Raw genomic sequence first — 15,133 nt, forward strand, 5'->3', positions numbered from 1 at the left:
TACATCAATTACTCATAATCTATAGAAAACAGACTCAATGATAATACTTTAGTGTTGTCATATATTGGTACATGATAATATATAATATCAATATGCTAGGCATACTGGCTCATATCTGTAATCCCAACATTGGGATTATATCCTGATGCAGGATAACTGATCATAAGTTTGAGCTAGCCTGAGCTACATGCAGTAAGACTTTGTCTCCAAAACCAACAAATACATAAATTTCAATAGATAGAGGGTAAACAGATAGATGACAGATATAGATAGATAGGGACATAGATAGATAGTAGATACATAGATACATAGATGGAGAAATCAAATACAATAGATATTAAAACTTCAAAAATTACCATGTTTATGAAGGGATACTATGGTAACATTATTTTAAATTTAAAACCTTTTATATTGACAATCTATACATTTTTAAAATTACTTTTAAAATAGTTGTACTTTTTATTTTCTGAGATGGTGTCATGTAGCCCAGGCTGACCTACTACTACCTAAGTCCTGAGTTCCTGATATTCCTGGCTCCACTTATCCAGTGCTGGAATTGGGGGTGGGGTGGGCAGATATCACCACATCTAGGGCGTTGGGGATGGAACTCAGGGCTTCATTTCAGAACCCATACTAGACAAGTACGATATCATTTTAGCCACATCACTGGCCCATAACTTTGTATTTAGCTAATATTTCCTAAGCAACAAAAGTCCTTGATTGACTGACTATAGAAGAGACAGAACTAAATAGAAGATCCCTCTGTGCTTAGAAGTAGATGAGAAAATATTATAGATTGAGTTGAAGCTAGTCTGCTCCTTGCCAGGGCTCAGCTGTAACTTACTTAGTGGGACGATAATCTGGAATAGACCGGTCCAAGGAGATCTTTTCACTGAGGTAGGAATTGTAGCCATACTTCTCATGAGGTCCTTTGGCTTTTTCTTCTTCAGAGGGGGAAAGGGTGGCAGGAAGGCCTCCTTTGCCCCGCCCACCATACCCTTCGATGAGCCCCAGTGATTTGGATAACCCTAAAAAGGAGGAGGAAAAAGAGTTATTCTAAAACACCTCTCCTAGATATATCATGCAACCCCAAAAGAGCTTCAATTAATATTTTAACACATCTTAACACAGAGAAAATTATGACCTCAGTTTACATATCCTGTATATATGCTTGGAGAATATGCATCCAGAGGCAGGGTCTGATACATCCCAGGGTGGCTTTGAACTCAATATGTAGGATAACTTTGAACTCCTGATCTTCTGGCCTCCACTTCCTGTATGCTGGCATTTCAGGGCTGTACCTCAAGTACCCAGGTCATGTGGTACTGAGGATATTTCTATGAAAGAAATGTCTAGGCTATGCTGAGCTTTGGGGTTCATACCCAAGTGTCTACTGGGAGCCTCGCTCTTCTTTTGGAAACACATGGAACCAGAGGCCACCAACACTTGGAGAACCGAAAACCAGGAAGAAACCAAGAAATGGGATGAATGCAGGGCATTATCTGTGCCCACTTCCCCTTTCTCTTTGGGACAATCACAGCCAGATTAAGTCTTCAGGAAGGGGAAGGTTCCAGGGACCTCACAGACCTAATAAAAATCAGGGAGCCACTAGGCTGCAGGTGGGTGGATGGGGAGTATTGCTGCAGTTAACTAGGAAAGATCAGATTCATTTCCCCATGACCTAAAAGCACACGCCAGGACTTGACATGACTCTTTGCCTAATGGTTTTCTTTAAATTCCATCTCAGTGGCAAAGAGAAATACAAAATGTTTGAGGATAAAGAGAAGAAAGCCCATAAGCATACAATACACAAAGAAGGAGCTATCCCTGTGGGCAGTGGCAGCCCCCAGGATGTTGGTATGTCCCTATCCATTATCACAATATCCCATAAATACCTCAAGGAATAAGTATAGATAGCAGAGCTGTGAGAGGCTGAATAATTCAGCTAGGAAAAATTATGGCTCTCACTGACTGCAAATGTACAAGCCACTTAGTACACACACACACACACACACACACACACACGTGCATATACATACATACATGCACACACTCTGGAGTCCTGGTAATTCTAGCTCTGACATACTACACAACTTTTTAATCACTGAATCACATACCCAGTTTCTTTCTAGAGGATTCTAGCAGGTACTTTACTGTGGTCTAGGTCCTTAGTCCTTCACCAGGTAAGTCTATGCAAGTTCTCTCCCACTGAGCCACACCCATCAGCCCTTCATTTCCACTATGGGCAGCATGAATATAGATCATTTCAGCTTTAAGAGTAGGCAGCTACTGATCCCAAGTGGACCCAAACTTCACAGGAAGACATCCCTGGGCAAGCCAAAGCCAACAGCCCTTCTTGAGTCTTGGGAGATTCAGCATCACAAAACACCAAGGTGCACCATCTTATTCCAGGCATTGCTACAAATGGGAATGCATTTGTGCAACAACAAAATCAAAAGCAGCTTGGCTCAATGTAGGGCAGCATTGTGCAACCTCTGAATGGTTCCCATGGTTTAGAGTGTTCTTCTCATACTTGGACTCTCAGCTTTTAGCAACCCCAGACCCCATCAACTGAGATGTTCTCTTCTTGCCTACATCTTTGTCTTCAGTCACATGGTTCCACAGAATGTGGAAAAAGACTCGGCATCATCTTTGCCATACTCAAATGGCTTCCTGTGTCAAACACAAGCACTTAGCTTTGATTTTAAGACCATCTGCCACCAATGCAAAGCAGTGCACACATGCAATCTCATCACTTAGGAAGCTGAGACAGGAGGAGTGTGACTTCAGAGCCAGCCTGGACTACATAGGTCCCTGGATCAGAAAAAGAAATAAATAAAATAAAATCACTAGTGATAGAGCATTACTAGAGGAATGGAAAATGAAAAAGAATTCAGCAATTCTTCAACATGCCAAACACAGTGACCATAAGACCAAGGGACTCGATTCCTGAGTGTATATTAAAGCAAAATAAATGTGTATATTCACACAAAGCTAAAATCAATGGTCATAGCTGGTTTATGCATATTACACAAGTGGCATACAGTGGTGTATTTGGCAATAAAAAAATAAAGTGGCCATGCATGGTGGTCCACATACCATACCATATAGAGTAGATAGATTGATGATACCTGTCTAGATGATGAACACATAGATTTATGATTTATAGATAGTTGATAGATATGAAAGGTGATAAATAGGCAGATAGATGATAGATAGGTGATAGATAATATATGATAGATAATAGCTAGCTGATAGGTAGATATATGATAGCTATCTAACTGATGGACATATAGATACATGGTGGCTAGACAAATGACAGATGATAGATAGATATGACATATAATTGATAAATAGGCAGATAGGTGATAGATGACAGATGATACTTAGATGATTGACAGGCAACAGATAAATAGATGGCAGATAATAGGTAGAAAGATGTGTGAGCAGGTAAATAATATAGATATATAAATACAGATGCATGATCAATAGAAGATTAGGTAGCTACAAAAGAGATATGGATAGATTGATGACAGATGATAGAGCTGATATATATATATATGTGTGTGTGTACACACACATGTAAATATGTATGCATATATATGTATATTGTATGATTATGTATATATACACATTAATACACACACACACATACACACAGATGTGAAATAAGGCTCTTTGGGTGCAGCAGGGCCAAATGGTCTCCTGAGAGCTGGGATCACAGGATGTTGTCAATAGTTGATACTCTAGGATCTATAAAACACCCTTATAATGCCATAAACACATGGCCCTCTTGTGATGAGCCATTCTGTTTCTAACAAGACAAAACATAAGAGTACACATAAAAACTTTCCAGTGAAACATTCAATAAAGTAATTTTAAATTGCATAAAATACAGAGCCAAACTTATAAGAAAGGGAAACTCCTGAGATGCATAAAAGGGGGAACAGAAACAGTCCGGTCGGCTGAGAAAGGAGAGATGGGTTGATCATTAACTAAAGGCTGATGTATGGCACAGGGGAACCCAAGTTCCCCAGGGAAATAAAATTGAAACAGATTTGTAAAGGTTGGCATTCCCTTAGTGAGTGTACTTTGAAAGGAAGCATGGAGTATTGTTGTTGTTGTTGTTGTTATAGTAAAAGAGCTGGTCTGGTATTTGCCTCAATTGTAGCATACTTGTCTATAATCTGTCAGGGAGGGGCTGGTGATATATCTCAGTGGTAGAGCACCTACTTAGTTTCTCTGAGCAAGTGGCTGGAGTATGGCCCAGTATTAAACACCAGACCAGAATTCCTCAGTGAGGGGTTGGGGATGTAGCTAGAATTCTTCAGTGAAGGGATGGAGGCATGTCTCTGTGACAGAGCATTTGCCTAGAATCCCCCAGTGATGAGCTAGGAACATAGTTCACTGACCACACAACCTAGCCATCTTTGTACACTCCAGGCTCCAGTAAGAGACCCTGCCTCAAAAATCAAGACGAATAGCACCTCAGGAATGATGACCAAGGCTGACTTCTGCTCTATACATGCCACCACATGTACAATCATATGTACACACACATACATGCAAAATAACATAGAAATAAAGAGTAAGAATACATGCCCATTTGACCAAGGACATACAGGGAATTTGGTTCCTAATGCAATTTTTTTTCTTCCCCTGTGGTATGACTTCTTCTCAGGATGAAAGACTCCCACTTAGCAACTTCACCAAAAAAAAATGCCTCCCAGCACAATGTGACAACTATGAATTATATATTTCGTGGTCCATGTGTTTTTCCCCCCAATTTCATCTGCCAGAGAGATGCAACAAGGCAGCACAAATTTTCTCAGCATTTTAATGTGTTTACTTAGCAAGCTCCCAGAAACCACTGGCAAAGACAAATAAGAGTTCAAGTCCATGGATGAAGGCCACATTAGTCTTTGTGCCAGATTGTTGCCACTGGGATTCATTGAGATGACCCCCCACTGTATTAGTCACCTCCACACCTCACCTCTGTAACAATACCTGACTAACACAACTCGTGGAAGGAAGGGCCTATTCTGACTTACAGGCTGAGAATACAGTCTATCAGAGTGAGACAGCTGGACCTGGTATCCTCAGGAAACAGAAGAATGCGGTGCTCAGCTTACTTTCTCTGTTCTATTCTGTCTGGGACTTCATCCAGTGGGATGGTACTCCCCACATTTAGGGTGGGTCTTCCTTCCTCAGTTAACCTACTCTAGAAACCTCATCACCGACATTCCCAGAGATGTGTCTCCTAGGTGATTCTAGATTTGTCAAGTTGGATGTGAATATCAACCAACACACACATGCCGCCCCTGGAAATGCTTCTATTCCAAAAGAGTCCCTTGCTCTTTGGTGTAAAGCATTTATAGCACAAGGACCTGTGTTTTCTCCCTAGGGCCTTCATTTATAAGGCCAAGCACAGCAGAACACACCTCTAAAGACCAGCAATGAGGAGGTGGATCACTGGAGCTTACTGGCAAATCAGCTTGGACTTTTTGACCAGTTCCAAGCTGAGACCTTGTCTCTGTAAGAACATCTGATTTTGACCTCTGTTTTCCACACACAGTTGCACACACGAACACACAGTAGCATGCACACACACACACACATGCACACGCACACGCGCGCACACACACACACACACACGAACACATGCACAGTAGCCTTGAGAAAGTCATCTAAAAGAAGAGTGAATATAATAATGAATCTATATTCATAAAGAGGATGGACACTAATGAATGTCACAGAGAAATCAAGCTTGAAAAAGGCCAGCTGGGAGTTGGAGAAAGGGCATTAGAGACACTGAAGACAGCCTTGTCAAGGAGGAAAGTGTCCCCAGGGTGAGAAAGATAAGAAATAGGAAGCAAAGCTGCCTCTCAGTGAAGATGCCTGCATGGAAGAAGTAATGATCTAGTATTAACAAGAGCTTTTCATTCCCACAATAACTAACCAGAATATATAATATTGAACCTATACATAACAGCAACAATATTGCATCAGCTCCAGCAATAACCAATAAGACTATAAGGACATTTTACTAAGGGGAATAAAATGCAACCTATTTAAACTGGCAATGAAGATGTGTCTCCTAATTGGAAGATGGGACAGTAGGAAAATTCAATACTATACATTACAATTTACCCTCTCTCGGAAGGGTGGTAGGATTTGAACTCAGAGCCTTGTGGATGTTAGCTAGGCAATCACACTTGCACAAAGCTGCACTCTAAGCACAATTTCTTCTTTTAATTTTTAAAACTTACGTGTGTGTGTGTGTGTGTGTGTGTGTGTGTGTGTGTGTGTGTAGGTGTAGGTGTAGAGGCCATAGGACAATCTGTGAAAGTTGGGTCTCTCCTTCTACCTGGGTCCCAAGTCAGCTGGTTAGGTTGGTTAACAAGTGCCTTTACCATCTGGGCTATCTATCTCTCTAGCATTGCTTTGTTAAGTATGTGTATCTGTGTGGGTATGTACATGAAAGTGCAGATACATGTGAATACCAAAAGAGGGCATCAGATACCTTGTACCCAGGTAAAAAGCCAGGCGTGACTGCATGTGAATCAACAGCCCCAACACTGTGGTGAGCTGAGGCAGGAGGATTGCTAGTGTTGAATGCTTGACTGGCAGCTGGGGGTGCTGTTTCTGATGGTTCTAGAAACTCTAGGAAGGAGGCATGGCTTGAGGAAGTCACTTCAGACAAGCCTTTGGAAGTTGTAACTGATCTGGAGACCTCTTGTGATCTGCTTCCTGTTGGAAACACTCTCTCTTCCATGCTCCCAACACCACGATGCTCCGCCTATGCACATTGGACTAGGCCACCATTGCCTATAACCTCCTGAAATCAGGTGTCCAAACAAATCTTCTCTGCCCTAGATTGGTTTGCAGATATTCTGATCATAGCTGTGCAAACACAATTAATGCCAAGTGTGATCAGTGGGAAGAAATGCAGGTGTTTGCTAGGAGGTGAGACTTTAAAGTATTTCTTTTTAAACATTTTGTTACATTTCTTTATTTGGTTCATATGAGTGTCATGCCTCTGGCATGGAGCACATATGGGGGACAGAGGATAACCTGCAGTAGTCAACTCTCTCTCCTTCCCCCACACAGATCCTGGAGATGGAGCTCAAGTACCTGCTTTGACCTGTTGTGACATCTCATCAGCCCAAGACATTTCTTTCTCTTAGATATTTAGCAAACACGAAGCAGTAAAAATGACACTAAAACCTTTAAACTTTTGAAATATTAGGGGGGAAAAAAAAGAAAGCCTGGCAACTGTGGTTCACATGTTCATTCCAAGCTCTCAGGAGGGAGATACAGGATGATCTACAAGTCTTGGGCCAGTCTGGTCTTCAGAGCCAGTTAAAAGACAGCCAGGGCTAGACAAAACAAGAGAAAAAAAAATGGAAGGAAGGAAGGAATCCCTTCTATTGAGATCAGGGACTATCTTATTTTTTAAGCCAAGGTCCTATGTCTCCTAAGCTGGCCTCGAACTCACCACATCATGAAAGATGACAATGACCTTCCACCTCCTGCACCCATTTCTGGAGTCCTGGATCACAGGCACACACTCCTGCACTGGGTTAATGTGGTGCTGGGGTGAAACCCAGGCCTCTCGCATACTAGATCAGCACTCTGCCCACTGAAAGGCCTCCCCAGTCCTCTGAGACTACTTTCACATAGATGATGGATTGGGTTCATCTATCCTACAGGGTCCAGAAATCCTGTGAGGTCCACAGGCTTTATAGTTCCTCGGTGAAAAATAAATCCTCCCAGTCCACATTGGTCATAGATTCCAAATGAGCTACAACAGCTCCAGTGTGGCAGCAAAAACAAACAGCCCAGAGTATAAATCATCATCTTCCTCCATGCAATCGAGGACATTGTTTTCTTGGGGACTGCAGTTCAAACTTATGTGTTTACGTTAGCAAGCATTACTCTTCCAGAAATAGGAATGAGACTTAGAACAAACACAAATTCCAGACTAGAGACTATAGCAAGGGTGATCCAGTGCCCTGGCAGCTCACAAAGTTACTCAGAACAGAATGTGTGTGTGTGTGTGTATATATATATACACACACACACACACAATTTAAAACATTTGTATACACTGAGTTTACAAATACACAGATACATCTATACACACTCACATATACACATACATGCATGCATACACTCTCCCTACACAAAAAATATATTCACACTCATCCATACAAACACACATGTATATATGCATACTTCCACACACCCCAATACATGTGGGTGTGCACACACACACACACACACACACACACACACACACACACATACACGCTTACATGCTTAGTCAGTAATCTGAGCATGTCAAGTCCACTGTTCAGTTGGATCCACAGATTAGAGGAGTTTCTTTGGGAGAGACTCAGCTGCCCCATCAGTCCATCCCCAGACAGATCCCACCTACACTAAGGCATTTGGAAAGTGATAGACCATGGAAATCACAGCCGTGTGCTTAATAGCAAAAATTCCACATTTATTCCTGGCCAATTTCCACTATTTTATGAGAATCCCTCCCCCTTTTTTTCCCCAGAAGCCAGAATAATAATTGCAGTGAAGGCAGGGGAACTCAGTCGTTAGAGTGTTTTCCTGGCATGTCCAAAGCCCTGGGTTTCATATCCAGGGCTGCATAGACTAGCCACGGCAATGCATGCCTGTACTCCTGGCACTCGGTAAGTAGAGGTAGGAGGATCGGGAGTTCAAGGTCATCCTTGACTATACAGCAAATTTGAAGGCAGCCAGGAATACATGAGGCTCTGCCTCAGAAACACAAAACAAAAAGGGATTGAGGTAAATATAGATAATATGCCAGAAATGGGACTTACTGCCTTCATTATCAAGCAGAAGGAATAGCTCTGATAATTAAGATGGAGAGACAATGACACAGGAAAGTGAGTGGGGAAATTTTGCTGCCAGAGAGTTTAGCAACATTCTAGATATCAACAACAGTGATAATTAATTCAATTGACAAGACTCCATTATACACACACCAGTAAATGGCACTTTACTATACAGACTGAACATACTCAAGAGTGTCATATTCTAATTAGCTTTATTCACATACATGCATGTATGGTAAGATATAAAATTCTTTACTCAACTCAAATGGCCATTCATTCATTCTGGTGTTGGGGATTGAACCCAGGGTCTCTACCATTACATCCCCAGTCCAAAAAGTACTTTTTTGTGTTGTTTTCATTTGTCTTATATTCTTGGTTTGCTGTGTTGGTTCTTTTCTGTGTTCTTTTTGTTTTTTGATAGGGTCTTTCTGTAGCCCATCCTGGCCTGGAACTCACTATACTGCCCAGGCAAGGCTCCAACTCATAGCAATCCTCCTTCCTCAGCTGCAAAGTAATGGAATTATGAGCATGTGTCATATCACATGTCAAAAAGCACCAGGTGTCAGCACGTATGTATCTCTCCTTTCTTGCCTTTTCATTTGATTGTTTTTGGTTGGTGTGTGTGTGTGTGTGTGTGTGTGTGTGTGTGTGTGTGTATGTGTGTGTATGAATTCAGTGCCTGAGAAGACCAGAAGAGGGCATCTGATACCCCAGAGCTAGAGTTACAATCGATAATGAATTGTCCAATGAGGGTGCTGGCAACTGAATTCAGGTCTTCTGGAAGAGCAGTAAGCACTCTTAATGGCTGAGCCATCACATCTCTCTGACCCCAACAAGTCTCTTGACACACACCCTCTTCTCCACTTGTGCTAACACATGGAGAATCTCAGAGCATCTCACCTCTTGCTCAAGTTACCGCCCTTGGCTCCCAAAGTGATCCACAGAATGAGTCTTCCAGCATGCAGACACAATCCTCATTTGATCAGCACTTACTTGTTCTGTGGTGTGGCCTAGGGAAAACAGCCTGGAAGAGTCTACACACTGGAAGTGTTTCGTTAGCAGACTCCCAGTGCTGTCTAACTAGCCTCTCCATTGCATTCTTTGTTTAAACTATCCCAGCCCCTCCTGATGATTACAAACTGCCAGTGACCCCACTCACACTGACAGTTACTGGGGATTGAATGTAGGGATTCCCATGCACAGCAGGTAAACACTCTACCAAGAAGCCATGCCCCTGGCCATTCACTGGAGGGTCCCAATCAAGTCCTCTACCATGGACACAGGCCTAGCCTTTGTTTTACTTTGAGACATATCTTACAAAGTTCTTCAGCCTGAATTTACTGTTTAGACCCAGAAGATCTGGAATTTGTGATCCTCGTGCCTCAGCCTCCCAAGTAGTGGCAATTCCAGACATGCAGCAATAGGCCTACCTTGCCATCCTTTTTGAACACCAGCCAGCCTAGACTATCAAAGTGTGCTCTACTGTGTAGTGGAAATCTCAACAGAATTCTAGGTCTCAATCGAACAGTGTGGCTGTTAGCCTATTTCTCAGACTTTGCTGGTCACTCACGTAGGAAAAGGGCTCTTGCAAAGAGGAATGATCCTGTGTGTCTTGCACGTAGCCTGGTGCACAGTAAGCACATACATGCTCTACACATGAACGAGTTGCTGAATGAGCAAAGCAAGTTTGTGAAGAACTGAATGAGTGCTCTGTATGTTGGGCTGGTGAAATACATCACCATGATCTAGGTCAGCAGTTCTCAACCTGTGGGTCCCAACGCCTCTGGGGATTGCATATTTGGTATCCTGCATACCAGATGTTTACAACTCATAACAGTAGCAACATTACACTTATGAAGTAGCATCTAAGATAATTACATGGCTGGGGGGGGGTCACCACAACATGAGGAATTGTAATTAAAGGGTCACAGCCTTAGGAAGGTTGAGAATCACTGCTCTAGATGGTCACAGAAATCTCCTGTTGACATGGGAGAAATCCTCCGGCATTGCTTCATGAACTGAGTCAGATCATTGCTTCCCCAGTTCATATATTGGCATAGTGATCTTAGCGTTTGTTGACAACTGCATTATGACGGTGATCCTGACATTTCCATCCTGCATCCTCCCAGCTTGCCAGACACGATGTCCGAAGGTTATATTAGCCTTAATATACCACATGAAGTGATAAAAATGCAAATAGAGGCTGTGGTGATAGCTCAGTTGGTAAAATGTTTGCTGTGCAAGCACCAGGACCTGAGTTTAATTCCCAGAACCCATATATTAAAAAGAGTTGAGTATCATGGTGAATGTTTGCAACTCCAGCACTAGACAGTTGTAGATTGGTGGATCTTTGAGGCTCATTGACTGGCCTAGTAGAATAGGCAAAACCCCAAACAGTAAACCGCACTGAGGAACAACACCTGAGATCATCTATGTGCAGACACAAACACATACACATGCCTCTGTACACACATGAACATGCATGCACAAATAACTTGTGCAAACAAACAAACAAAAAGTCTTGTCGGTTTCAAGGATTTCTGGAGCTACTTTGTTTGCTTCCCAAACTTAAATATCCTTGCTTTTCCTCCCTACCAATATACTGTATCTTAGTGAAGGAACTCCAAGAAGGAAGGTTTTAATCTCAGAGGAAATTGCCAACACCACAATGAATCGAAGGAAGTTCCCCAAACTTAGAATATTCACAGTGCCCTTCCCTGCTGTGGGATATTTATACACTGTGTGAAGATTTATTGTTGTGATGAGTGTAATAGAGAGCTGAAGGGCCAATCGCTAAACATGAAGAGGTTAGGTAAGACTTCTGGGGACAGAGTGGACTCTGGGAAGAAGAGAGGTCGGGTTGCCAGCCAGACTGGGAGAAGCAGTATGGGCAGTACAAAGAAAGGTAATGCCATGTGGCAGAACATAGATCAGTATAACTGGATTAAGAGCTAGTTGGGGAAAAGCCTAAACTAAGGCCAAGCTTTCATAATTAACAATAAGTATTCACTTTTTTACTTGTGAGCTGGTGAAAGATCTGACTATGCCTCCCCAAGGCTATTAAAACAGTCACAATTGCTGGGGAGAGAGGACAGGCTGACCACTGAGTTGCCTGCAGCTTGCTCTGGGAGTCTCAGGGATGGGGCTCTCATGGGTTGTCACCCATGCTTGGGGAGGAGTCTGGGACAATGACACTGCCTTTGACTCACCATATCCACATTGCCAGAAGCAATCCCCCTCCCCCGGCCCCAACATTCAGGGGTCAATGGGCTACAGTTGTATCAGCTTGTCTCTTTGATCCATTGTCAATGCCATCAGAGATGAATAGCTACATGTTTGCATCTCAAAAAATGATCCCACAGCTCTGTCACACTGATCGCTAGGGCCTCACCACAGAATTTCAGGGGGCACAGAATTCAGTTGCTAACACATGGCCATGCGCTGTTGGACTGTGGCCTAGAAGACAGCACAATGAATAATGGGTTCCCTGGTTGTGCATCCCCTACAGCTCGGAACACTAGAAGTACATTTTTGTCCATTAGCCGAGCTGTTCACGCAGCCTTTTCAGTTCCAAGAGTGATGAATCACTGTGATGGGCTCCAAGTACCTTTGGAACAAACCGTCCATAAATTCCCAAACTGCTGTTTTATTCAAAATGGCATGTCTTACATGTATTATGAACTTTGTACTTCCTGGAATCTTTTGATAAAGATTATTTCATTTTATCCTCATTCGGGGGGTAAGAACATTGAGATTCCATGAGGATACTGAATGTGCTAAAGTCACTCAAGCTGCTTAGCTGGGATCTTAAACCTGGGTTTCACATTTGCTCATCAAGCACATCTTAAGAAAATGCACTCTTGAGACTCTAAAGGTGGCTCATGGATTGAGAACACTGGCTGTTCTATTAGCAGACCTGGGTTCAATTCCCAGCACCCACATGGTCACTCACAACCATCTCTAACTCAAGTCCCAGAGGATCTGACATGGTTTTTTTTTTTTTTTTTTTTGATCTTTGAGGCATCAGGTATGCACACGTAGTACACAGAAATGCATACAGTCAAAACACTCATACACATAAAAGTTTAAATTGAATGCACTCTTGCAGGGCAGGGTGGAACATGCCTTTAATCCCAGCACTCAAGAGGCTGAGGTAATATCTTTGTAAGTTCAAGGCTAGCCTGGCCTATATGGCAAGTTCCAGGCCATCCATGGCTATGTAGCAAGACACTATCTCAGGAAAAATAAGAAGAAAGAAAATGCACTTTTAAAGTGCTGGTAGAAATATGCTCACACGCTGCTGGTGTGAACAGAGCAAAGCAACTGCGGAAATCAAAAACATAAATAAAACTACCACAAAGCCCAGCTATACCATTCCTGGGTGTACACTTGATGGAAGGTAAGTCAGTGTACCCCAGAGATAGCTCATATTTACTGCAGCACTGTTCACCATAACCAAGATAGGGAAACAAACAGCATGCCCATCTGGGGACCAGTGGATGAAGAGGCGCGGGATGTTCACATACACAGATGAGTTTCATTCAGCCAAGAAAAAGAATAAAAATTTGTCCTTGGCAGGGAAATAGAAGGGATTGAAGATCATTATGTTAAGTGGAATAAAGTAGAATCAGACAAAAACTGCTGTAAACAAACACACACACACACACACACACACACACACACAGAAAGCAGGAGAGGAACTATTTAGGGGGAAGGAAGGAGACTACTGGAGTAGAAGAGGGAAAAACAAGATAGGGTAGAGTGTGTGTGTGTGTGTGTGTGTCCTCATAGGGTATGATAAACATGTCTGGAGAAGTTATAAGAAAATCCCTGCTAATTAAAAAAATGTGAGCAAAGGAGAAAAGGAAAATATGCTTTCAGATTTCCCTTGACTGTGATGAAGAGGACCGAAAGGGCCCAAATTTCACTCTCATTGCCAAGCAAACACTGGCACAAACATGCCCCCTCCCACCTCGCCCTGCGTGTGAAAGTGATTAACATATGCCTCTGGCTTACCTAGCCTGCCAATCCGCCAAGTGTGTGGGTGAAAGGAATATTTCTAATGAGGAGAGGAAGGGGCTGGCAGTCATCAGGACTAGCTTGGAGCAGGTGGAGGAAGGACATGTATCACACAGGCTAATTGTATCACTCAGGTTAACTGTGTCACTTACCCTCATGCTGGTTAGAGACCCAGATGAGAGAGTAAAAGAAAAGACCCAGGGAAGGCAGACAGGGCTGTAAAGAAAGCTGGCTACCTGGGCATGAGAAATCTGCAGGTGTCCATGTGTGTGCAATCAGTCTATGGGCCAAGTTGGCTCAGCACCGTCCAGTCCCACTGGCTCTGAAGTAGACTCCCTCCCCTAGTCCCTGCAGGAACGCACTTGCTTTATATTGCTTTAATTGTGGGGAGAGGGGTTAATAAGGTAGGTGTGTGTGGGTGTATGTGTGTGTGTGTGTGTTTTCATCAGCTGTGCTCAAAGCCTGTAAATTTCTATTAGCATATATGTAAATCCACAGGTTTTGAGTGACAGTAATTCTAGTCATTTCTAATCTGAAAACCCCAAATGCTCTGAGATATGAGACCTTTTGAATGCCAAGAAGATGCTCAAAGAAATTTTAGATTTTGTTTTGTTGTCATGGTTTCTGAGTTTGGAAATGAGGGTTGTGGCAGTTCAAGTGATAATGTCTCCCATAGGCTCAGGTATGTGAATACATAGTCTCCAGCTGATGGTACTACTTAGGAAATTTGGCCTTGCTGGAGGAAGTCTGTCACTGGGGGGGTGGGGGATGGGGGAGCTTTCTGGTTTCAAAGCCTTCAACCATTCCCAATGTACTTTCTGTTTCCAGTTTGTGGTTCAAGACGTGCTCTCTCAGTTTCCAACTCTAGCCACCATGTCTGTCACCTGTTGCCAAGCTGTCCTCTCACTCCCCTCCCCCATTATGAATTCTAACTTTCTAGAATGAGAAGACCAAACAAACTTTTCTTTGTTCCTGTAAGTTGCCTTGGTGCCTTAGTCGTGGTGTTTTATCGTAGCAACTGAAAGTATCTAATACAAGGATGCTAAGGAGCCCGGGCTATCTATTACACAGCTATTTGCTCTGAAGTGAAGCATTCCCTCTTGAGCAGAGATTCCCCAGGATTCAAAGCTTCCCCTTTCAGATTTACCAGGCCCCTCCCCAAGGTTATACAAAGTATTACCTTGTAACACCTTCTGGGAGCTGCTTATGAGCTCCACAGGGCACTCCAGGGAAGCCAGACT

General features: G+C 42.8%; 1 protein-coding gene across 1 annotated transcript in view; it reads right to left on the reverse strand.

Moving 5' to 3' along the window:
- The window catches only part of Galnt17 (polypeptide N-acetylgalactosaminyltransferase 17), a 384,262-nt gene that overhangs the window by 236,964 nt on the left and 132,165 nt on the right, over positions 1 to 15,133 (reverse strand). The window contains exon 2 of the mRNA XM_051204994.1: positions 845 to 1,028. Coding sequence (XP_051060951.1) covers positions 845 to 1,028 — 184 coding nt within the window. The remainder of the gene's footprint in view (positions 1 to 844; positions 1,029 to 15,133) is intronic.

This window comes from Phodopus roborovskii, unplaced genomic scaffold (assembly GCF_943737965.1).
Source record: "Phodopus roborovskii unplaced genomic scaffold, PHOROB, whole genome shotgun sequence".
Taxonomy (NCBI): domain Eukaryota; kingdom Metazoa; phylum Chordata; class Mammalia; order Rodentia; family Cricetidae; genus Phodopus; species Phodopus roborovskii.